Raw genomic sequence first — 27430 nt, 5'->3', positions numbered from 1 at the left:
CCTTACCTAGCGGTGCACCGCCTTTAGACTCACCCAATACCTCCTTAGCCACTTTTCTCATGCCACCCGCTATCTTATTCCACATTGATTCTGAATCCTCCTCGAGACACCAATCAGCTTCCTTAACTACCTGCTCTACAAACATTCTTTGTTTAGCTCTTTTCAGTGCCCACCACTTAATTCTAGGATCTATCCTATGTCTATCCCTTTGCGGCATTGTCTAATTCTAAGATCTAAAATTAAGACTCAATGTTGTGTAGCTACACTTTCTCCCGGTATAACCTTACAATCGATGCAACAACCCCTATCTCTCTTTCTAAGTAGGAAAAAATCTATCTGACTCGTATTAACCTCACTTTTAAATGTTACTAGGTGAGACTCCCTCTTCCTAAACCAAGTGTTTGCTAAGATCATATCATAGGACAAACCAAAATCTAAAATCCTTTCTCCACTTTCGTTTCTTTCTCCTATACCATAGCCTCCATGGATACTCTCAAATCCATCCCTACTAATGCCTACATGTCCATTAAGGTCACCGCCGATGAAAAGTTTTTTACCATAAGATATCCCTTGTACTACTCCATCTAAATCTTCCCCAAATTGACGCTTAATGGAATCATCTAAACCTACGTGAGGTGCATAAACACTAATAATATTAATAATATCCGTACCTAATACTAATTTAATAAGTAAAATCCTATCACCCTTCCTACGGACCTCAATTACATTATCTATAAACTCACGACTCATAACAATCCATACTCCATTCATATTTCTATTTATTCCTGTATACCAAATCTTATATCCCCGAGGTTCTATCACTTTTGCCTTCTCACCTACCCATTTGGTCTCTTGTAGACATAAAATATCAATCTTTCTCCTACACATAACATCTACTAACTCTATCAACTTACCAGTTAAAGACCCTATGTTCCCAGTGGCTAACTTAATTTTATGGTCTTGGACTAACTTCTTTACCCCCACCCGTCCAACAAAGTGAGGGAACCCTTGCCTATTTGACACCACACCCGGGCGCCGGCGTGACGCGTCGCTTTCGGGCGACGACCTAGCAACCCTTGCCCATTTATCACTGCCTCCGGGCCTATAGAGTACAACGCGTCGCTTAGTAGGGAACGCCCCAACGAAATTCTCATAATGGTTCATATTCATAGGGTATGACTAAGTTTTTATGCTGGCTGTCACAGGCCTACCGCAACCCTCCTCCTTTATCCGGGCTTGGGACCGGCAGATTTTTGAAGAAAAATAATTCAGTTTTAGAAATGAAAGAAACTGAACTTTTTTTAGATATAAATAGATCAAGTTATTTATTTTTCAGAAGAAACTGAAGAATCATGAAACAGTTAATTTCTTGCGGTAGGTGTGTCTACCAGTGAAGCTACTTTCCTCCTTGAACTTTGAGCTTTCCAGAAAACTTAGATACTGAAGTCATTAGGACAAAATGGGCTATATCCTATATGAAGGTGTATAGGCATTTAAACAATAGATCTGTCCATGAGTCTTTTGCCTTTATACTCATAGGCTTCTTGATGTGCTCTGTATGCTCGTAGAAGGTATTTTGGCACTTGTTGTATCAAACAGTAGATGAGATGGTCCAGATTAGACAAATTTTACACAATCTTTGAAGAGCTATAGGTCCGTTCTTAAAAGAAGAGCAAGTAGTGGATTTTCGTTTTTGCTTCTTTCACCTGCATGAAGTCGCCATGTTACTGTAATGAAATAAGCGGAAGAAACCAAGAATTCTAAAGCATTCACTATGTCCCACACGGACAAGTGCAACAAGCACAAGAGAGAAAATCCACTAAGGGATATACAAAGGGCCTTATAAAAAGGCTACACACATGAAAAATAATATCACTATTATTGAAGAGGAGCTCTCAAGAGCAATACACCATACATGGGGGGTTCCCCCTATTTATAAGAAAAGGAGACCAAAGGGGCTCCCAATAGAGTCGTTGGGAGCCCCCAACGGTCACATATGTGACCGTTGGGGGCCCCAACGACTCCATTATGGGGCCCCTTTTCGGTATCCAAAAAATACAAAAATAAAAATAAAAATAAAAATAAAAAATAGTGAAATAAAAGAAACAAAATAAGTACCCCTATGGGGTACTTTGTGAAATGACCATAATACCCCTATCGGGTATTATGGTTTTATTACATATGTTTTAACACCCCCCTCAAACTTTACGGGGGAATGACCGAAAGTTTGCCAAGGAGGAACAAGAAGCGAGGAGCAGGCAGGGCTTTGGTGAAGAAATCGGCAAGTTGATATTCAGAAGTGACATATGGCAGTGTTACTGTCCCACGAAGATATTCATCACGTACATAATGACAGTCCATTTCAATATGTTTCGTCTTCTCATGGAAAGTGTGGTTGCTGGCAATGTAGATGGCACTTTTGTTATCGCAACAAAGCTTCGAAGCCCTGGTAATTTCGACCCCCATATCTTGAAGAAGACTTCGAAGCCACACCAGCTCCATTGTAGTAGTTGCCATAGCCCTGTATTCTGCTTCAGTAGAAGATAATGAGACTTTCTGCTGTTTCTTGCACCTCCAAGCAATTAGCGAATCTCCTAGGAACACACAAAAACCAGTAGTTGAGATTCGATCATTTGAGTTTCCTCCCCAGTCAGCATCAGTATAAGCTAGTAAATCTAAGGAAGAGAGTGAGGATAGGAATAGCCCTTTAGTCAAAGTATTTTTAATATATCGAATGATCCGGAGCACAGCACTCATATGCACAGATGTAGGAGCATGCTGAAATTGGCTTGCAGAGTGCACAACATGAGCAATATCGGGCCTGGTGATAGTCAGATAGGTGAGGGAGCCTATGAGTTGCCTGTAGGGCGTAGGATCATCCAGCAAAACTCCATCCTCCAGTCGTAGTTTAGCATTGATAACCTCGGGAGTTTCCACCTTTTTATCATCTGAAATCTCAGATTTGGAACATATGTCTGCAGCAAGCTTCATCTGTGACAATATATATCCTCGAGGAGAGTATGCAACTTCTATACCAAGAAAGTACCTGAGAAAACCCAGATCAGACATATCAAAATTATGTTTTAACATATTTTTAACTTTAAGAATACCGCTTTCATCATTGCCAGTGATGATCATATCATCAACATAAAGCAGAAGGATGATAATACTATTACCTGCATGTTTAACAAAAAGAGCAGTGTCAGTATAACAAAAGCGAAATCCCAATTGTAACATGATAGTACTAAATCTATCATACCAAGCCTTAGGGGCTTGTTTAAGACCATATAAGGCTTTTAATAACCGAAGGGTTTGACCTTGGTTAGCACTGATTCCCGGCGGAGGGTCCATATATACTTCTTCATTCAACTGACCATTAAGAAAGGCATTTTTAACATCTAATTGGAATATAGGCCATTTCTTAGATGATGCTACCGCAATTAAAGTTCTAACGCTTGTCATGCGAGCCACGGGAGCAAAAGTTTCCTCATAATCGATGCCATATTCTTGTGAGTATCCCTTAGCAACTAATCTAGCTTTATAACGCTCTAGGGAACCATCACTTTTTGTTTTGACTTTGTAGACCCATCGACATCCTATAGCTTTCTTATTTGGAGGAAGGTGAACTATTTCCCAAGTTTTAGCTTTATTTAAAGCATCTAGTTCAACTTTCATTGCTTCAACCCAATGAGGTATACTTTTTGCTTGATTATAATGGGAAGGTTCATAGTAAGAATGCAAGGCTATTAGACAAGCTCTATATTTAGGTGAAAGAGTTTCATATGAGACAAACCTATTAGGTGAAATTGATTCTCTAGAAGAACGCCTAAGGGAGGTTTCTTCTAGGGGTTCATTAAGCCGCAAGAATTTTTCTAAAGCACTAATAGGTTGGGCTTCCTCACGCCGAGTGTATACTTGAAGATTGTCACCATTAGTTGGTGATACATCATTATCATGAGAATCATGAGTATTTTCTAAAATTTCCGGATGACTCAAAGAGTCATCATTTGAATCTTCTAAAAGATCATTGATAAACATATAATCAATTTCATTTGATTTTTCCAATATGTCAAATCCATTTTCATCTTCTAAAAAGGTTACATCTTTGGAGACAAATAACTTATTGTTTTTATGATCAAAGCATCTATAGCCTTTTTGATTTTCACCATATCCTAAAAATACACATTCTATTGCTTTAGGTGACAATTTATCTATTTTATGTAAAAGAACAAAGCATTTACACCCAAAAATCCGAAGACGATTGTAGTCGGGTGTCATATTAAAAAGTTTTTCATAAGGAGAGATATTATTCAATTTTGAAGATGGCATCCTATTGATTAAATAGGTGGAGGTTAACACGGTTTCGGCCCAAAAATTTTTAGGAATATTTTTAGAAATGAGTAAGGATCTAGTGGTTTCCAAAATATGCCTATGTTTTCTTTCCGCTAGACCGTTTTGTTGAGGAGTTCTTGGGCAAGATTTTTGATGACAAATGCCATGTTGTTTTAGATATGATTGAAAATCATTTGATAAGTACTCTCCACCCGAATCGGATCTAAGAATGGATATTTGACTTTGAAATTGATTTTGAATTTTTGCATGGAATTCTTTAAACAAGTTAAAAACTTCCGATTTAAAGTTAAGAAAATAAATCCATACATATCTAGTATAATCATCAATAAAAGTAACATAATATGAATAACCACCTTTAGATAGAACCGGAGATGGCCCCCAAACATCAGAATGCACCAATTCAAAAGGTCTTGTTGTCACAAAGGATCTAATAGGAAAATGAGTGGACTTCAATTTGCCAAAAATGCAATCTTTGCAATTGATATCTTTTTCTTTACAAAACTTGTGTCCAAAAGGAAAAGGATACATTTTAGAGTAACTTGGATGTCCAAGCCTTTTATGCCAAGTTTCAATATTTTTGTCTTGGACATAAGTACAAAATGAGGTATTTGGAAGCATTAAATTATCCATAAAATAAAGGTCTCCTTTCCTATGGCCTTGCCCAATCCGCTTCCCGGACCGGAGATCCTGCACAAAGCACCCTTGGGATGAGAAAGATATTTCACATCCATGGTCGGCTATTTGAGAAACGGAAAAAAGGTTAAGATTTAATTTTGGAACTATTCTAACTTTTGGAACAAGGAAATTTTGAACATTTTTAGAATCAAGAGTTCCAACACCATTTATTTTGAGAAAAGTTCCATCGGCCGTAGAGACACAAGACATTTTTGAATTGGTGTGCACATTGGTTAATGCATTTTCATGAGGGGTCATGTGAAAAGAAGCTCCGGAATCTAAAATCCAAGAGTACGTACCGGGAGGTGATGATGAGGCAATGGCGGCACCGGAGGTGGAAGAAGTGACCTTTAAAATTTGTTGAAGAGCCAAGGAGATTTGTCCAAGAGTATCTTTGAGATCCCCGTTCTTGCCGTCATCTTCTTTGGTGGTGGATTCTTTAACGGAAGCCACCTTTGGCTTGAATGCTCCATTAAGCTTTGGGCAAACGGGTTTAATATGTCCCGGCTCATAACAATGGTGACATATAATCATTTTTCTTCCACCACTCCCTTGCTTACCAAAATGAGGTGGTTTGTATGTTTTAACATGATTGCCGGGTTTAGATATGGCAAGAACTTCCTCTATGCTTTTACCCATGCTATGCCTAGTCTCTTCTTGAGTAATTTCGGCAGTAGCTTCTTCTAAGGGAGGAAACGTGGATCTATGGAGAAGTGAGGATCTCACTTGTTCAAATTCGGGACGAAGCCCAAATAAAAATTGAAACAATCTATCTTGTTCCATTTGTTTTTGTTTTAGAACCACATCCTCCATAGATACCCATTTAGGCTCTAAAAGAGCCAATTCATCCCACAAAGGATTTAGAGCACTATAGTAATCTTGTATGCTCATGTCTCCTTGTTTTGTGGTTCTTACTTTTTCTTGCAAGAAATAAGCTCTTGCAAGATCCTTTTGGGTAAACATACCCTTCATAAAAAACCAAGCTTCATTTGCTCGACGGAATTTTGCAATATTTGCACATACCTTAAGTTCGACATTATTCATAAACCATGCTAGGATTTTTGCATGGTTGCTCTCCCAATCTTCCATTTGATGATTATAATCTTCAATGGCCTTGAGACGAGCATCGCCTTCAAGTGCTTTCTCTTGATCTCCTTCCATCTTTGTGAGCTTAAGTTGGGGTTCCGGAACGGTTCCCATTACATAACCCCAAAGCTTCTTGCCTTTGAGATTATTCTCCATTGCGGATGCCCACATCATGTAATTTTTTCCATTGAGTTTGAATGATAGATCGATCTTGACTTCCATAGCTACACAATGAAGATGTGAGAAAGAAAAGTAGAGAGAGACAAGATTTTACCTTTAGTAGATCTTATGGCTCTGATACCATGTAATGAAATAAGCGGAAGAAACCAAGAATGCTAAAGCATTCACTATGTCCCACACGGACAAGTGCAACAAGCACAAGAGAGAAAATCCACTAAGGGATATACAAAGGGCCTTATAAAAAGGCTACACACATGAAAAATAATATCACTATTATTGAAGAGGAGCTCTCAAGAGCAATACACCATACATGGGGGGTTCCCCCTATTTATAAGAAAAGGAGACCAAAGGGGCTCCCAATAGAGTCGTTGGGAGCCCCCAACGGTCACATATGTGACCGTTGGGGGCCCCAACGACTCCATTGTGGGGCCCCTTTTCGGTATCCAAAAAATACAAAAATAAAAATAAAAAGAAAAATAAAAAATAGTGAAATAAAAGAAACAAAATAAGTACCCCTATGGGGTACTTTGTGAAATGACCATAATACCCCTATCTGGTATTATGGTTTTATTACATATGTTTTAACAGTTACCAGGCAGGACAGTGCACCTTACATCTCAATGTGGGCATTGCATAACAGAAACTACAATGTTGGAAGAGAGGTTAATGGAGATGCACTGCTACTGCTTGCACTTCCATCAAATAGCTACTCGAATGGGATACTTCATTTTTATTATGGACATGAAATAAGGTGTAAATTCAAATGCACTGGTGCATATCTGGAGTGAGGGTTCTAGCCATGTCACTTCAATTTTGAGCACTACTGCTATATCTGGTTATTGTTATAAGCATAAAAATATGTCACATGGATACTCCATAAGTCAAAGGCTTTACTCGACAAATTGTATTTATTCTTTTTTCTTTTTTTTTTCACAAGACAAATCCAATCAACCATAAATGATAGCATGAAATGTGTTAGTACATCTCTTTTTCATATCTTTTTCATATTATTTGTTCAATCTTTTGAGGCAAGATCGAACTTTTCTTCTGGCCCAGTTGCTATTGTTTATATTTTGTGAATGCTATCAAGGGATTATTTGTGACATTAAGTATATATGTAGTTTATCAAAAAAAAAAGTTCATCAAAAAAGGTATATATGTAGTTTATTGTCATCGATGAAATTGAAATGTTTCTTGTAGTTGCAGCTTGAGGGCTTGATCACTCGTCTATTTTTTCAGTTCAAGTTATTATGTCATATAAAACCATTATCATGGCACTAGAATGATGAATATTTACATAGACATCTACTTATTTTACTCCCTTAGTTGATTCTCTGTAGCAAGAGTAAGATTATGTTTTCTTCATATGAATTAGTGAATCATCATATGACATGAAGTTTGTTATGCAGTTAGTATACTCTGCATAATTATGTAATAGAGACAAGTTGTAGCTCATCTTCAAAATTTGAGAATATGATGTCTTATAGTTATTAGTTATATCTAATGTATCTTCTAATGCTTGTGATGGCAATATTTTATCAAAGAATTAATAATGAGGTTATTGTATCACTCTATTTTCATAAAATAAATAATAAATAATAAATGTTGGTCTTGCAGTAATATTAACAAGGTGTTTTTTGTGGAGAATTTGAGATGTATCTTTTCTCTGGAAAATATTACAATACCGATGTGATCCCTTGAGTTGTTTTGGTTTTTGCATTCTTTAATTTATCATGATACTTACATACTATTAGAATATATTAGAATGTGGGCTGGATATGGATCCATTCAATAAAGGACCCATATCCATTCCAGGTTTTGTATTTTAATGTAATATGCGTTACTAATACAGGGGCACTTTTGTCCATGTGTAAATTATTGTAACCCTATTAATGTTAATAGAGTATTAACGCAGCCTGTGTGAGGAAACAGGCTGCCGATTCCCAACAACTTCAGAGCCCTCTCTCTCTCTCTCTCGTCTTTGATTTATGCAGCAAATCTGACACATACGGTTTCATTTTTTTTATAATAGGCCTTTAAAAATGCAATGTATCTGCATATCATAATCACAAATATCAGTCAAGAAATAATATCAGCATGTTTTTTTCTTGGGAGAAATTAAAGTGTGATCTTCTCTGGAAAATATTGCGATAACATTGTGTATTATTGAAACACCTTTTTTTTAATTGATTGCAATATTCATTCAAATTTGGTTTCAAATTAAGAAACTTAAAAAAATCCAATGAATTGAAAAAAACTCAATAGCTGTAACTATGAGATGTTTGGTGTATGTACAACTTAAGGCATTGCCTGTCTGTAACTAGCTCCTCTTATGCATGTTGATTAAGGGCAAGAGCAGCAGATAAAGATGGCTAAGGTCATAGCAAACAAACATAATAGTAGCTAGTCAAACTGTCAAGGTCTACACTTCAACAGTAGAGGAAAAGCCAGTAGGTGCAAATGCATTCAGATCTGATTTCTTCAATATGTTATGAGACCTGAGTGTTCTTGTCAAAAGTTGGTTCCTCATATATTCCCTTTCCATTTTAGCTTGCTTACAAGTACATTAATCAATTGTAAAATTATGTTCAATTTCAGCTATTTAGAAAATTTGCTATTGTTTCCATTCAAGTGATACCTGTGAGGTTTGACCCTTGGCTGTTCCACAAAGTAATTTAATGATCAAATGCTTGTTATGTGCCTCTAGAGATGGTCACTTTGCAATTGCAAAGAAAGTTAAAATTGCTAAGGACAATTTATTACTGGCTTTGTTACTGATTTTCTGGTTTACTGGCTCTAGGACTGTAAACAGGTAGGATTCAGGTTCAGTCAGGGTCAACCACAAGCAACAGCCAACTTCCTTATAGATTCAGATTTGGAACTTGGGTCATAACATACTGTCTCTTCAACAGAATGCAATTCCAATTACGCATATTTGAATATGAAATGAGATTATGTATCGAATTTGTGTTACAAAGTTCAAGTTGTTTGAATGGGGATACTACTTTTTGCTACACGGGAAGCATGAGTTTGGGCCCATTGTCAATGCTTCATATGGGAGAACAAGGGCAGGACCAGATTGAATTGGGTAAGGTATCTGATCCAGGCAAGCATGAAACTTATCCTATCTGGATATGAGTGCATCAGGTTCTTGGTGATCTAAATCTGATTATCCATCCTATTTATATCAAAATTTTCACATCCATGTCGAATAAAATTGAATTCAGGTTGGTCTGAACCTTATTCCAATCCAACATCCTTAATTGGTTGCAACTTCAAAGTTCAAACACATATACAGTGGTGTCGTGTACTTGCAAACTAATAAATATAATGATAACACAATGGTTCCATCCCTTATGTGTTGGTTGTACCATAACTTCATTACTTAGCGCTCATATAGTGGCAGTTTTAGAAGTGTCCTGTTAAGTATCAAGAGCATTACATGCACTGTCCCCATTTACTTGGGTTATTACCTTTTAATTGTAATTGCAGGGTTAGTGGTTTACTCTGCTATCCTGGACAGGTTGAGTTGTGGTATTTCACTTGAGGATACTTTCATTCAATGCTCTTCAGGGTCTATTATCCAGTTTTCCTGTTACAAAGAGAAAAAGAAAAATATATTGTAACACCCATTTTGTGTTTAAGGTGTGGAAAACAGTTTTAAATTCTATGACTGGCTTAAAAATCTTAAACAATGTTGATTTAATCTCTGAATAATTGCTTGCAAGCTTCTACTTATCTTGCAGTCTCATCTTTTGCTGAGCAGGATTGGGCAACCTAAGCTTACTTGGAAATTATTGTTCTCTAGTTCCTTATAGTATCCATTGAAATTTGTTATTTGGATTTTGACTGGATTAATTTTATCTTATTCTAGGTGAAAGTTGCAATTCATTATATGCGCAAGGTTGTCCAGCGAAAGGCAAACTTTGATATAGCAAATCTAAATACTGTTGAGGTATTGAACAAGATATCGCTATGCAATCATTTGATTTCTTTTGCTTGCAGGATGATGTACTTCTATAAAGGTCTGTGGTTAGTAGTAACTGTGAATACCAGAGGGCCTTATTATGGCTGTGAACATATTCTAGCTTTTCATTGGAGATTACTGTAATGAAATGAGGGATCACAAGTGATATCCTTAAACATGCAATAACAAGCCACTAATGGGCAAGGTACATAAAGTCACAAGGTGTCTAGGAACAACAACACAAGAGTGCACAAAAGAACAAAAAAAAATGATGTATTTTATTGATATAAAGCTCTAAAGCGCCATTCATACAAGTGGGGACAAGGTCCCTTATTTATACAACAAAGGGGAGCTCAATAGAGCTCTCCAGTGGTCACATTTGTGACCGTTGGGGAGAATCCCAACAGCCCTATAATGTGGACAGTTTAGTCCATGGTCAAAAAGTCAAAAAAGTGAAAATAGAAAAAGTAAAAAGTAAAAAAGAGAAAAGTTCCTAACGGACTGTGCGAAGTACATATGATAAAAATACAAAAATACCCTTGAAGGTTATGTTAATATACAACTATATATATATATATATATATATATATATATATATATATGACATACAGGAATATGTAAATGCATACATTTTAACACTCCCCTCGAACTGACGGTGAGATCACCGAAAGTTTGTTAAGTAGAAAAATAAAATGAGGAGTGGGAAGGGCTTTGGTGAAGAAATCCACAAGTTAGTACTCCGATGTGACATACAATAACTCAATAGTTTCTTTTAAAAATTTATCACGAACATAGTGACAATCCATCTTAATATATTTAGTTCTTTAATGAAAGGTGTGATTGCTTACTATGTAGATTGCACTTTTATTGTTACAACACATCTTCGAGGATTTGAAGATGGAAACTCCCATGTCTTGAAGAAGATACCTAAGCCAAACAAGCTCCATTGTTGTCGTTGTCATTGCATAATATTCTGCTTTAGTTGAAGATAATGAGACCTTCTGTTGTTTCTTACACCTCCAAGATATCAATGAATCTCCTAAAAAAACACAAAAACCAATAGTTGAGATTCTATCATTTGCGTTACCACCACAATCAACATCAGTATAAGCAGTTAGATCTAAAGATGATGAAGAAGATAAGAAAAACCCTTTTGAAATGATGTTTTTAATGTATCACACAATCCTCATGACTGCCGCCATGCGCACTGTGGTAGGGGCATAGTGAGACTAACTTGTTACATGAACTGTATGAGCAATATCAGGTCGGGTGATGGAGAGGTAAGTGAAAGATCCAATCAATTGATGATATGGAGTAGGATCTTTAAGCAATACGTCATCTTCGAGTCTTAATTTTGCATTTATAACTTCTGGGGTGTCCACCTTCTTTTCATTTGAAACTCCTGACCTAGCATATATGCCAGTAGCTAATTTCATTTGAGAATATATCCTCTGGGAGAGTAGACAACCTTAATTCCTAAAAAGTATCTCAAAAATCCCAAGTTAGACATATCAAAAGTTTTCTTTAAAATTAATTTAATTTCAATCATAGCTTCTTTGTCATTTTCTGTGATCATATCATCAACATATAGAAGAAGAATCACAATTGTAGTACCTGTTTTATGGACAAAGAGAGCAGTGTCAGTATAACAAGAGATAAATCCTAAGTTATTCAAAACATTACTAAATTTATCATACCCTTAAGATCTTGTTTAAGACCATACAAGGCCTTTTTAAGTTTTAAAATTTTTTCATTTAAATTGACTCCTTGAGGGGGTTCCATGTAAACTTTCTCACCAAGTTCTCCATTTAAAAAGACATTTTTAAGATCTAGCTGAAAAATAGACTATTTTTTAATAGAGGCAATGGCGATGAGAGTTCGAACACTAGTCTTTCTTGCGACGGAGCAAAGGTTGCTTCATAATCTATTGCATATTCTTGGGCATACCCTTTGACGACTAACCATGCTTTATATCTTTCTCATGATTTGTTACTTTGGTTTTGACTTTAAACACCTATCTACATCCTATAGGTTTCTTGCCTAAAGGAAGATCAACTATTTCCTATGTGTTGTCTTTTTTAAAACCATTCAGTTATATTTCTATTGCTTCATCCTAATGAGGGTATTGTTTGGCATCATTATAATAAGATGATTCATAATAAGAGTGGAGAATTATTAAACATGCTTTAAAGTTGGAGAAAACGAGTCATAAGATACAAATCTACTTGGAGCACTAGAGATTCGATTTGATCTCCTAAGTTGAGATTTTTCTAAAGGTATGTTTTGAGAGAACTTGTCAAGGGCACATAGGTGATTACTTTCCTCCCATCTAATATATACATGCATATCATTTAATACATTTTCTTTCAAACTTTCATGTTGGCTAACTTCATCAACAATCGGATGATCAATACTAGAGTTATTGTCAAAAGAATCAAACACCTCAATAGAGTTAGACTCATTATGTCTTGGTAATAGATCAAATAGAAATGAATAATCAATTTCTTCTTAGGTCTTTTGCTATCAAAACCATTTTCATTTTCAAGAAACGTGATATCTTTTGAAACATAAAGCTTGTTATTTATTGGATCAAAACATCAGTACCCTTTTGAATATTTACCATAGCCTAAGAAAACATATTCATTGGCTTTTGGAGATAGTTTATCATTTTTATGAGTAAGTACATAACACTTACAATCAAAGATTCTTAGTCTTTTAAAATCGGGAGTCATTTTAAAAAGTTTTTTAAATTGTGAAACATTTTGTAACTGCAACGCCCCCAAACTCACCAACTTGTAACTTTTTAAGAAATTTTTGAAAGCCTTGTAATCATTCTTTTATCAGAGTTTAAAATAGCAGTTCAGCGAAAAATGTTGTTTGAAATAATAAGTTCACGTACCTTGGATGCATTACAAGTGAACCTTTAACATTACACAACAGATTTGTAACTCAGTACATTCATTGAAACCAAATAGATTCAAAACAAGGTTTTAAATAATTAAGGTTTATACGACAAGTGAAATATCAAAGAAACCCTTATTCCAAATTAAAAAAAATGTCCTCAGGAGCGAAACGTCAGGGAAAGAGTCTCATCTTAATATCATCACGTCATCGTGCCATCGTTTGTCGTACTGACCTAATCATCACCTGTACCCATGAAATGAGGTCAGATTGATGAAAATCTGGTATGGGCATAGATATAACAATTTAGAATAAGACTAACACATGCGTAGTTCCATTCATGATATTCAGTTTAAAATAAGTAAAAATGAGTACAATAACATTGTTTCGATATTAGTTGTCTTGAGGGTACGCACAAAAGAAAATGTAGAAATAACTAAGACTGCCCGGGGGTTTGTTATACTATGTATTTTGATACCCTAGACAACTAGTTGAGTCCGTTCCTAAGGGGACGGTTAGTGACCGAGAGAGAATTCCCCAGAGGTTGTAAAACCCGTAATTTTTAAGGATTATTAATAAATAAAGAACTCATTTTTTTATCTCCAAATTAGAAATATGTTTCTAGCTTTTGAATTTTATTTATTTATTTATTACATATTCATTTGTTCATTCAAGTCAATCAGGGTATAATTTGCATTTATAGAACTATTTTTATCTACAAATCACTACTTATATATATATTATATTTACATATATTTTTTATGTAGTTTGTAAATTATTAGAGTGTATTTGTGTGTTATTTGGCTCTTGGTAATGATTTATAGGGTAATTTGCTATTTTTGGCTAATTTTGTTATAATTGACATTTTTTGAGTTTTTGGCATTTGCGATCACACACGAAGGGTTCGTTGTATTACTTGGGTAGCAGTCTTTGCGGACTTCAAAATTCCTCGGTCTTTTGAGTTTCGATTCAATGTTCTTCACATTATTAAGGTAAGATACCTTAACTGAACTTATAGAGAGCATGTTTAGGCACTGGTTGTGTAAGCATGATGTTGCACTGAATATCTAAATGAATTGCAAATACAAGTTATGTTCACACACTTCACTTAGTTGTGGATATCTAAGACTCTTGTGATTGTAGTTCGGAGATCATGCTTGTCATAATTGTAGTTAGCGGAATATGGAGTGTGTTTGTTGCCGGTACACCTGTGTGTGGGTTTGAATGTCTGTGCACTTATGAATGTATAATATGTACGCGATGTGTGTCATCATATTTTGGTTTGCGCATACTATGTTGCTTTGTGTGTTTGTATGAATTTGATACGTGATGCACATATAACTACTATGAACATGTATAAGTCGTGTTCGATGCATACTGTGAATATTATATATATTGTCTTATCATATGATTGACTCATTTATTTTTGTATAGAAGAAAGCATGCGAATGTTATAAATTGTTTTGAACTTGTATGTCTTGTTTGTTTGAGAAATATATGCGTATGATGTACGGTAGGATGGTTAATGAGATTTTGACCAACCCTTACACAATTATATCTAAGGTGATATATCAATTCATGTGATGAAAAATGCATGACTTTTATCATGCGTGTAAATCTCGAACTACGTATGAGTTATGTATGTTGAGGTTTAGTTGTTTCGTATTATGAAATGTGCATGTTCACGTATGCATGCATAGAACTCATGTTTTGTTTACGCATGCTTCGAGGTTTAATTTACGGAGTGCAATGTTCTTTGTGGCGATGATATGATGCGTAGTATAATATGCTTATGTATGATATGATTTAAATGTCACGTGAAATGAAATTATGAATGCATGCGCTAAACGTTTAAGTTTAATAGTGAAATTTGGTTCATGAAGCCTTATTGGTTAAATGCATGATTTTATAATTTTAATGCCATATGAAGTGATGTATGGTGTAATGCTTTGATTGTATACATGCTTATGCCCGTGTTGATGGCTATCGACCCTGAGAGTGGTCAATTGTATTGATGCATGTATTACAATAGTTTTCACTGGATATGGTACTCGTTGAGGAACTGTTCCCAAAGGATTCTCTGTAAGGTTGTGCATGACCAGATCAGGTAATCCGGCTAGAGCGGTAAGCCTTTTGTGAGGAGGTGCATTGTCCAAGAGCGGGTAGCCCGCGAAGACGGTATATTCCTGTGAGGAAGTGCATTGTCCAAGACCAGGCAGACCATCCGTCTAGGGCGGTAACTCCTTGTGAGAGTGTACATTTCCCAGACCAGGTGATCCGGCGTGGATTTTGTAAATCTTTATTATGAATAAATGAAATGTTATGATGAATTGTGATGATCTTCTGAGTTGATTGAGATAGCCAGTTATGAATCTATATATTTGGCTTTTCTATTATAGCATGATTATATATTGAACTCAGATATGATAATAAGATTCTTATTGATTTTAGATCTTGATATGAGGTTATGATTGTGACGCTTATGTTAACGTATAGGTAAACGACACATCACGCTTATAAATGACTAGTTTTGACTTATTAGGTGAATGATACATCACGCCTACATAGTTTCATTACAAATGATTGCATTATGATTGTCTGAGTAAATATATCACACCTATGTATCATGATTGATATATATCATGAATATCTAACTAAATTACTTATAAGGTATGTGCGTGTGTTTCACGTTGGAATGGTCAAATGTGATTTGACTTATTGTTTATAAGAATTATGAATGCATATGAAAATGATGCAATGATCTGAATGTCTTAGATACACACACACACACATATATATATATATATATATATATATATATATATATATATATATATGCGATCTTGTATGACTTGAATGCATATAGATTATGTTTTATTACGTGAGTTAAGGTTTTATAGAATATTAAGTGATGAAATGCTTTTAAATGCTTTATGTTCGAATGCTTGAAATAAATGACTCATAGGACGTTGTTCCCTTGTCTATCACTTGACGATGGATGAATAATATATATTTACCTTTAAATGCTTGATATTTTTCTTTAAGTTTGAGTTTGGGTTGCTTTACCAGACTTTAGCGAGTCTGACCCCATTTTATGGGAGAGGTAATGCAGGTAAAGTATGATGAGTAGTTGGAGCGAAGGGCTAGTCGAGCTGCATCCTCGAGGGTCCACTCTTACCTTGCGATCCTGGTATTCATGATTTTTTCGTTTTAAGTACTTGATCATATAGAGACTGAAGTATTTTTTCATACTTTGATTTGAAATGAAATTAAAACTCTTCATATTTCAGTCTTATATTGTACGTGGTTTGAAATGTGTATATCCTGTACATTTTGATTTGATTATTATCTTTAGTGTAACCTCGCCCAAAGTCTTAACCGTTTTTAAAAATCGTTTCGGCATTATAAGATCTGATTTACTTATACTTATAAAAAAAAATTGGTTTCGAAATTTCAATATTTGAACTATAATAAGGTTAAAATTTTTGGGCGCGTTACAGAGGCATTCGTGTTTAGGGATGCATCCAATTTCTGCAGAAGTCCATAGGAACTACCACCCAGGATAATTTTTGGTAGCCCCGTCCTCTAACTCTGATGACTGGGGACACCGAGTCATTTACTCGAGGAGGGTAATTGTTAACAACTTATCCATCAGAGTTTTTTTACCATCCCATCATTTCTCTTGACGGAACCAAGAGACAAATGAGTACATGACAACACATTCTGCATGCTTAGTCTTTCAAACCAAATCGAGCATCTTACTTGTGAAGGCGATCACCATTTATGTGATTTTCCTTTTTATCATTGTGCATTTTCACGCCACGAGGTTACCATAAAACTCTCATCTAATCATCGTAGTACTAACATGCGGCATGTGTTTGATAGTACCGCTACGATGAAAGGAGTATCGTTTTTTCAGAAAAAAAAAACCAACTTTATTGTGTTGTGAAGGAAATGATGTAACCATTTTTGTTTAATTTGACATGCCCTGGTCTTTCAAACCAACTTGAGCATCTTGCCTGTGAAGGCGATCCTTACTATTTATGTGATTTCTCTTTTTAACATTTTGCAATTGTACATTACAAGGTCACCATGAACCTCTCATCTATTTATCGTAGTACCCATATGCCGTGCATGTCTGATGGTACCACTATGATAAAAAGGGGGTATTGGTTTCTCAGAAGAAACCTTCAATTGGATAGAAAGTCTTAACTCCCCGTACTCTTGGCCGGGGGTATCCAAGTCATTCGGATATCGAACAAAGTCCGTATGTACCTCTTCCTTCCACGCAGGTTCGAAGAAAAAGCTTGGTTGCGAATAAGCAACCATCACGTGTTCATTTTTTCTTTTTAAAACCACATATTTCAAATACTGGAATCTCACAACAAATCCTTTTTCTTTAAAGATTTGGCAGACATGCGCAAATTCGCATCTTTAAAAACAAGCGTAGTGCAGGGTAAGAAAAAATATGCAAAATTGTGTACCTTACAAGCTTGTATATATGTATATATATAATACTTATATCACAAAGCGTAGGCCTGTGTACGTTACAGTGCGGTGGCAATGTATAAAGCAAGACTCGATGTGTGAAACCACACATCGAGTTAAATAAATTATGTAAGCAGTGCATGAGGTACGAAACCGTACCTCAACTAAATAAATGCGTAAACAGTGCACGAACTAAAAAACCGTACTTCGGCTAAATAAATGCGTAAGCAGTGCACAAGGTACGAAACCGTACCTCGACTAAAATAAATGCGTAAGCAGTGCACGAAGTACGAAACCATATCTCGACTAAATAAATGCATAAGTAGTGCACAAGGTACGAAACCGTACCTCAGCTAAATAAAATACGTAAGCAATAGCCCTTGCACGTAATAGCGGGGCGACAAAATAAATGACATAAAGCAAGACTCGATGTGCGAAACCACACATCGAGTTAAATAAATTATGTAAGTAGTAGCCTATGCACATAACAGCACGACGACAAAGTAAATGACATAAAGGTAAATGGAAAAGGATTCACAAGAGTGCATCATTGAGTTAAAAGCGTGTGTATATATATATATATATATATATATATATATATATATATATATATATATATATATATATATATATATATATATATATATATATATATATACATGTTTTAGACTTGTCCTGCCATTGTCTTGTATGCAACTTTCTCCTACCTCGGAGATTGTCGGCTTTGCTAACGATTCCGAGTGTAAGTTATAAATGCCTTGTGCCATTGGTGCGTGTGTGTCGATTCCGTTGCGTCAATAGGGTGCGCTAAAAGGTATTTTTATCGTGCTGCGAAAGAGAACGATACAATCACCTAAAATAGAATAAGCAACGCTTTGTGTTGCACGGGTCGAACCCGAACCCAGTTCGAGCCGACCGGACCAAGTCGGGCTCGATCCATGAGGTGCGACAGGGGCTGGCCGTGTTGGTGCTTCGTTCGTTAATGGGATGTGACTAGGGTTGGCCCTGTTAGGGCTCAGAAAAAGAGCAGCTGTGGATGACATGCTGCTGGCCAAGAGGAGGCAGCTAAGTGCTAAGTGGGGCTTCGATAATCAGCTGGTGGGACTGTGGTGGCTGAATAAGGAAGGTATGGCCGGTGGGGACGTTGCCGAACAACCAGCAGCAGCTGGTATTGCTACTGCTGTTGGAAACAGGAGCAACAGGTGATCTGCTCCTGTCAGAGGCAGAATAGGGAAAGGATTAGCAGCTGGGCTGTTGACAGAGGCAGCAGATGTTGCTCAGGCGGCAGCAGCCAAGAGGCCCTAGCCTAACGCTGTTGTCGGTCTGCCAGCAAACAGAGGGAAATCGGAGAGGGAGCTGACTGTTAAACAGAAAAGACAACTCTTCCCGAGCCCCCCGCCAACGTGTCCAGACTCCCAAACGTTGTCGTCAAACAGTCCTCCTGATTTTCTAGGGTAGCCGAGGGCGCATCGAACACCACGCGACGTGCGGTGCTCTTCCAGTAGTTGGACCCTACCTCCGGCTGCCTTCACAAACCAAAGAGATACGGGGCAGGGGAACGGAAGAAAGGCTGGTGGGGCTGTCGGGCGTGAGCTTGGCTCAGGCGAAGCCCCACCTCCTGCCGTGAGCTAAAGGCAAGGGAGAAAAAGAGCAGAGGGGGGGGGGGGGTGCCCGGCACCCTCCCTCCTAGCAAATCCAGAGCCACCAGCAATGGTGGCTCTGGTCCGCCGACAAAAAAAAGGGAGAGGAAGGGCAGGAGGGGCGTCGCCTCTGCCTGCCAACCAAGAAGAGTAAAGGGGGGATAGGAGGGTGCGCCCTCCTGCCTTCCAATCAGAGAAGAGGAAGGGGAAGGAGGATGCGCCCTCCTACCGAAAACATAGAGACGAGAGAGAAGAGGGCAGGAGGGGTGGTGCCCCTCCTCTGCCTCTTTTTAAAATTGGGAGACAGGAGGGGGCGGTGCCCCTCCTCTGTCTGCTAACAGAGGGAAGAAGAGGGAGCGGGAAGGGGCGGCGCCCCTCCTCTGTTGGGCTAACCGGGAAAGAGGAAGTAGGGAAGCAGACAACAGAGAGAGAGAGACGAAGCTGTGTACCTGAGGGAGGCAGCGCCTCCGGCGTGAGGAGGGGACCCGACGAGAGGGGGAAGAAGGCGAGAGACGGGAGGGGGGTTCTGTCCTTCAGCAGAGAGGGGGATCCCAGTGGGGGTCGGAGTCGAGCAAAGGGAGGGATCGTAGGGGGAGAGAGAGGTGGTCAGGCAGGGGGGGGGGGTGTGCTTCGGTGAGTCGAAGAGGGAGAGAGAGGCGGGTGGTTTGTCGAGGGGGAATCTCGGCGGGGGTCGAGGTCCTTGTTTTTAAAAAAGCCCCCCCCCCCCCCTCCCCCCCTTAGGGTTTAAATAGAAACATGAGCGGGGGGGGGGGGGTGACTCAGATTCGGTCGAATCCAACCTGGATTCGATTTTTTTTTAAATTATGAGTGTTACAGTAACGGAGACGAAGGAGTTCTATTTATTAAGTTGAGGTTAAAACGGCTTTGGCCTAAAAAATTTTTGGAATGTCCCTTGAAATTAAAGGAGTCCAAGTGGTTTCTATTATATGTCTATGCTTTCTTTTCGCTAACCCATTTTGTTAAGGAGTTCTAGGACAAGATCTTTGATGACAAATTTTATTTTGTTTCAAGTAGGTTTGAAAATTATTTGACATGTACTCGCCTTCCGAATCTGATCTAAAAATAGATAAGTTAAGAAATTGATTTTTACCGTTATATGAAATTCCTTAAGAAAAGAGAACTCTATCGGATTTATGATTTAGAAAATAAAATCGTCAACAAAAATAACATAATAAGAGTAACCACCTTTTGATATGATTGGTAAACGACCTTATACATCCGAATACACTAATTCAAAAAGCCGAGTAGAAATAAAGGTTCTATGCGGAAAGGGAATGACTTTCATTTTTTCAAAAATGAAATCTTTTTAAGATATATCTTTTACATCTTCGAAAAACTAGGATGCCCAAGTCTCTTATACCAAGTATCAATACTTTTGTTTTGTACATAATTACAAAATGACTTGGGTAGAAGGAATAAAAATCCATAATGTAAATGTCCCCTCTCTTATGGCCTTGGCCAATCAGCTTCCTTGACTGGAGATTCGGCACGGTACAATATTTAGATAAGAAAGAAATTTTGCAAATATGATAAAAAATTAGAGAGATGAAAAAAATGTTTAAATTTAATTTTGGAACCACCCTTATTCTTGGAACAAGAAAATTTTGAGAATTTTTTGAGTCAAGTGTTTCAATACTATTTATTTTTAAAAAAGTTTTATCAGCTGTTGAAACATAAGATGAAGTAGAATTAGTGCAAACTTCGGAGAGATCATTCTTATAAAGTGTCATATGAAAGGAAGCACCCGAGTCAAGAATCTATATACTTGAAAGAGATAAAGAAGATGCAATGGCGGCACCCGAAGTAGAAGATGATTTGAGAAGTTCTTAAAGTGTCTCCGATATTTGGCTAAGTGTATCTTTAATATCTCATCTATTTTTGCTTGTTTTTTCTTTCTTGGGTGTGATTTCTTCAATAGAAGCGATTTTGCCTTTAAGCTTTGGGCATATAGGCCTAATGTGTCCTAGTTTATTACAATAGTGGCAAATAACACCCTTTCTATATCCACTATTATTGTTGGAATCATTATTATAGTTATTTTGTTTTACAAAGTGAGGAGGCTTACAGGTTTTTACATTGGAACCCGACCTTATAACGGTCAAAACATCATCATTTTTATTGGTGATGCTAAGACGAGTTTCTTCTTGACATACCTCTGCAAGAGCATCTTTAAGAGGCATAACTTTGGTTCTATGAATGAGGGAAAACCTCACTTGTTCAAATTTCGGTCTTAGACTATGAAGGAATTGAAAAAAGTGTTCCTTCTCAATTTCCTTTGTTCTAATCTCAACATCTTTGGGAGCCACTCATTTAGGCTCAATAAGTGTTAATTCATCCCAAAGAAGAGACAAAATACTAAAACAATCCCGAACACATATGTCCCTTTGCTTAGTAAATCTAATTTTATCTTGACAAAAATATTGTCTAGCAAGATCCTTTTGGATATACATACTCTTAAGAAAGAACCAAGGCTCTTCTAAATTTATCAATGTTATCACATATTTTTATGTCAACATTGTTCATAAACCATGCCAAAATTTTTGCATGGTTGTTTTTCCAATCTTCTACATTTATTTGATGTTCATTGATGACTTTAATACAATCATCTCCAACAAGAGCTTTCTCAACACCTTCTTCTACTTTGGTGAACTTTAACGATGATTCAAGAGTTCCCATCACAAAGCTCCAAAGTTTCTTTCTTCTAAGATGATTTTCTGTAGCCGAAGCCTACATCAAGTAGTTGGATCCATTGAGTTTGAAGGAGAGCTTCACTCTTGATTCATGCTCCATGACGAAAAAGAGACAGGTAAAGAGGAAGAGAGGGCAACACACCTTTGTCACGATCTTCAATCACCGCAAGCAAGACCTCCAAGATCAAGAGAACCCAATGGACTTTGATACCATGTAATGAAACAAGTGATATCCCTAAACACACAATAACAAGCCACTAATGAGCAAGATATATAAAGTCACAAGGTGTCTAGGCACTCTAACAAAGTATGCGGAAATATAACCCAAGAATGCAAAAAGCATTAACCAAGTCCAATAACAGACATGCACGATAGCACAAAATACAAATAATAAGTCCACAATGGGACAATACAAAAGCCTTAAAAAGGCAACACAATAATTAAAGAATAGAAATCTTTATTGGAGAGACCTTGAGAAGCATAAGAAATACAAGGGGAGAGGTTCCCTATTTATAATATGATTCAAAAAGAAAGAAATAAAGAAAACAAAAAAGTTATATTTAATTAAAACAAAAAGATCTAACCTAGTAAAATAGTTGTTTCTAGAAACAACTATTTAAAAGACCAAAATACCCCTATTGGGTATTCTGGACAATATATATATATATATATATACATATACATACATATATTTTAACACCACCCCCCCCCCCCCCCCGCTTCAAACTTTACGGGGAGATAATCGAAAGTTGGTTAAGGAGAAAAATAAAATAAGGAGCAGGAAGAGCTTTGGTGAAGAAATCCGCTAACTGGTACTATGATGTGATATATGGTAAAGTAATAGTTCCTCTCGAATATTTTTCACGTACATAGTGACAGTCCATCTCAATATGCTTAGTACGCTCATGAAAAGTGTGGTTGCTTGTGATGTAAATTGCACTTTTATTGTCGCAGCACATCTTCGAAGGTGTGAAGATGATTATGCTCATATATCTTAGAAGACTTCAAAGCCACACAGGCTCCATGGTCGTAGTGGCCATTGTACGACATTCGGCTTTAGTTAAGGATAGAGATACTTTGTGTTGCTTCTTGCATCTCCATGAAATCAGTCACCTAAAAACACACAAAAACTTATAGTTGAGACTCTATCATTGGGATTTTCACCCCAATCAACATCAGTATAAGCATATAAATCAAATGAAGAAGCTAAGAAAAAAAAAACCCTTTTGTTATAGTATTCTTGATATATTTGATAATTCTTAAGACAACACTCATGTGTACAGTGGTAGGAGCATGTTGAAACCATGGTTTTAAAACTCGCCGAGTCAACTCGTTGACTCGGCTCGACCCTCCAACGAGTCAACTCGGCAAGGCAAACTCGGCCTTGACTCGGCCTGACTCGGGCGAGTTCTGGGATGTTTGAAATTTGATTTTTTATTTGAGTTAAACAAACATGGGACGAAGTACGGTTGTTACAGACAAAACATATGTTTTGTCTGTTATGTTCTAAGGGTCTGTCCAATATTGGACAAGCAATCAGACAGACCCTTAGGGTCTCTTGTGAGTGTGTCCTTAGTGGTCCTTGTGTTGGCTTTTTTGGTGGACTGATGTGCTCATTGGATTTGTGGTATGTGTGCTCTTGGATCTTCCCTGTGTGTGTGTGTTAACTTCGTAACAGGTACTAAGTATCACTATCATAGCATAATCAACTATAATATTCATCATGTATTATCAGAAGCATAAAATTAAGGAACTAAGTATATGTTGGAAACTGGTAATTGGCCTTGTGGTAGCCAGTAGCTAGAAGTCACTCAAGAGAGGATTTGTAACGTTTTCATAAATTTCTACCAATGAGACAAATGTCAACAGAGCTTCACATAAGTTCTTGATTGCTTGACAATGCACATAACCATCAAAATACAAAAATCCCGCTAATTCATAAGAAACAACATTAGGAGCCAGTGTTCATAGGGAAAAGAGTTTTAGCTTTGTTTGGGAGTGAACAACCAGGATTTTATATGCTGCATCTCTTTCGAGAATTTTTGTCATGCCACTTAATTTCATATTTTTCAACTGACACCATAGTTATTCTTCAACTTACTCCATAGTCCTTTGTCTAAAAAGGAAATTTGAAGGCTAGTTAGCAGGATATCCTAGAGTTTTTTGCTACAACATTAGTTGCTTTTAATGACCTTTGTTCGTTTGTCAAGGATGTACATTTATATATGGTCGCATGGACAACAAAAATGACACATGGCATGCCATTGTTGTTCAATTTTTCATTAAGAATACTGTATAAGGGGGCATGACACAAGGGTAACTGGTAAGTTGGGAATATTCCTGTGAGATAGTCTGGCAGAGATCAGCCTATGCATTTTTCAATGCTACTGCTCTCTATGAATGGTTTAACTAGAAAATGACAAACCCAGGAAGTAATACAAGCAAAACCAAGCTAATTTAGTTGATGCCAATTGTTATCAGTTCAAAAGCAACCTAAGAAAGAGTCACATCTCTCTCCCAGTTTCAGTGATTACATGCCTTTACACAACCCAAGGATCTCTTGTTTACTGAAAAACATGGTTTGAGACAAATTATAAATTGTTTTTCTTTTAAAATCAAAAGTTAACAAAACCCGGTCTGAGTCACTGAGTTGACCCGCCGAGTCACGAGTCAATAAAGAACGAGTCGAGTCTCGAGTCACGGGTTTTAAAACCTTGGTTGAAACTAACTGACTGAATGAACTGCGTGAGCTATGCCTGGCCGAGTGATGGATAAGTATGTTAGTGATCCAACAAGTTGACAGTAGGATCTTCGAGTAGAGCCTCATCTTTCAGCCTCAATTTGGCATTAATGACTTGAGGGGATTTTATCTTCTTATCATCTAAAATATTAGACTTGTACAAATGTCAGCAACAAGTTTTATTTGAGAAAGAATGTACCCTCTGGGAGAGTATGCAATCCTAAATCAGATATGTCAATTTTTTTTTAAATATTCTTAATATCATTGATTCCTTGCTTATCACTTTCAGTGATAATCATATCATGTACATAAAGTAGAAGAATTACCACCATAGAACCTGTACTTTTCACAAAAAGAGCAATGTCAGTATAACACAAATGAAAACCCAAATGAGTTATCACATTACTAAATTTATCATGCCAAGCTTTTAGAGCTTGTTTTAGAACATATAAGGTTTTTTTAAGTTTAATAATTTTTTCTTTTCCAATGCCAACCCCTGACGACGGATCCATGTAAACTTCTTCACTTAATTCACCATTCAAAAAAGCATTTTTCACATATAGGTGATAAATTGGTCATTGTTTAATGGATGCAACGGCTATGAGGGTCCTAACACTAGTCATCCTGGGGCAAATGTTTCTTTGTAGTTAATACCATACTCTTGAGAGTATCTCTTAGCTACTAGTCTAGCTTTGTATTGTTCTAAAGACCCATCACTCTTGGTTTTAACTTTGAAAACCCATTTGCATCCTATAGATTTCTTTTCTATGGTTCATGAAGTTATCTCCCAAGTTTTAGCTTTTTCGAGAGCACTAAGTTCTAAATTCATAGCTTCAACCCACCGTACAAGTTTTTTTGTTTCATTATAATAAGATGGTTCATGAAATGAGTGTAATGCAATTAAACATGACCTATATTTTTTGTGCTAATGTGTCGTAGGATACAAATCTATTTGGTGGATTATATATACGATTGGATCTCCTAAGAGAGGTTTCCACTAAGTTTGAATTTTGAGAATATTTTTCTAAAGCATTTAGAGGATTTTTTTAATCACGCCGGGTATAAGTTTGCATTGGTTTATCAACAATAACATCATTTATATGTATTTCTTCTTCCATATTTTCATTACCATTTTCATTGACATTTAGGGGATTATCCCCTTCCTCATTCAAAGAATTATCACAAGAGTTCAACTCTTCTTGTGGTAAAAGATCAAATAAAAAAGTATATTCAATTTCATTGTTATCTTTGGTCTTCTTAAAACCATTTTCATTTTCTAAAAAGGTTATATCTTTAGAAACATATAGTTTGTTGTTTTGGGGATCAAAACATCTATATGCTTTTTGGTTTTCTCCATAATCTAAGAATACACGTTCAATATCCTTTGGAGACAATTTATCTCTTTTATGAAAAAGCATAAATCCCTTATAACCAAAGATCCTTAATCTATTGAAGTCGGGCATTCTTTCAAATAATTTTTCATAGGGAGATATGTTTTGTAAAGACGATGAGATCATTCTATTTATTAAATAAGTTGATGTTAGAGCGGCTTCGGCCCAAAAACTTTTTGGAATGTCTTTAGAAATAAGTAGTATCCTAGTGGTTTCTAAGATGTGTATGTTTTCTTTTGGCTAATCCATTTTGTTAGGGGGTTTTAAGACATGATTTTTTATGACAAATTTTATTTGTTTTTAAATAGTTTTGAAACTCATTTGACAATATTCACCACCCAAATCGGATCTAAGGATAGAGATGTTGCTTGAAAATTAATTTTTGACAATCATATAAATTTTTTTAAAGAATGAAAAGACATCAGATTTGAAATTAAGAAAGTATATCCATACATGTTTAGGAAATCATCAATAAACATCACATAATATGCGTATCTTCCTTTTGATATGACGGGAGAAGGTCCCCAAACATCCGAATGCACTAATTCAAAATGTCTCTTAGAAATGAAAGTTCTATTTGTAAAAGGAGTGGATTTCATTTTTCCAAAGATATAATCCTTACAAGCAAAATTTTTCTCATTACAATTTTTTTTCCAAAGGAAAAAGGTTTCAATATTTTTATCTTGGACATAATTACAAAAATAGTTGGTAGAAAGATTTAAATAGTTTATGTAGTAGAGATCTCCCTTCCTATGGCCTTGCCCAATTAGCTTCCCGGACTGAAGATTCTGCACGGAGCAACCCTTAGATGAGAAGGAGATTCTATATCCATGGTCAGAAATTTGAGAAACGGAAAGAAGATTTAAATTTAATTGTGGAACAACTCTTATATTTGGCACAAAAAAGTTTTAGAAGAATTTAAAGTTCCAACACTTTTAATTTGTAACGATATTCCATCAACAACAACAACAACAACGCCTTCATCCCAAACAATTGGGGTCGGCTATATGAACAAAAAAAAATCATTTTGGATCCTCCACATGAATCCTTATCCTCCAATCATTTCTATCCAATGTCATGTCCTCGGTGAGGTTCAAAGCCTTCATATCCTTTCTTATCATCTCCATCCAAGTCTTCTTAGGCCTACCCCGACCTCTTTTAGCTAATATATTTTCCCATTTCTCCATCCTTCTAACCGGAGCATCATTAGGCCTTCGTCGAATATGTCCAAACCATCGTAAATGATTCTCACTCATCTTATTTTCAATGGGTGCAACGCCTACCTTCTTACGTATTTC

General features: G+C 36.6%; 1 protein-coding gene across 4 annotated transcripts in view; it reads left to right on the top strand.

Annotated features, from left to right (window-relative positions):
- LOC149851326 (uncharacterized) overlaps window positions 1-27430 on the top strand; it is a 99621-nt gene that overhangs the window by 33117 nt on the left and 39074 nt on the right. For all 4 annotated transcript variants that reach the window (XM_090000155.1, XM_090000139.1, XM_090000132.1 and 1 more), the window contains one exon: window positions 10169-10249. In XM_090000155.1, the coding sequence (XP_089856281.1) occupies window positions 10169-10249 (81 nt within the window). The remainder of the gene's footprint in view (window positions 1-10168; window positions 10250-27430) is intronic.

This window comes from Nuphar pumila, chromosome 1 (genome assembly GCF_984573655.1).
Source record: "Nuphar pumila chromosome 1, dmNupPumi1.hap1.1, whole genome shotgun sequence".
NCBI classification, from domain to species: Eukaryota; Viridiplantae; Streptophyta; class Magnoliopsida; order Nymphaeales; family Nymphaeaceae; genus Nuphar; species Nuphar pumila.
This window is presented reverse-complemented; position numbering and strand designations above follow the sequence as displayed.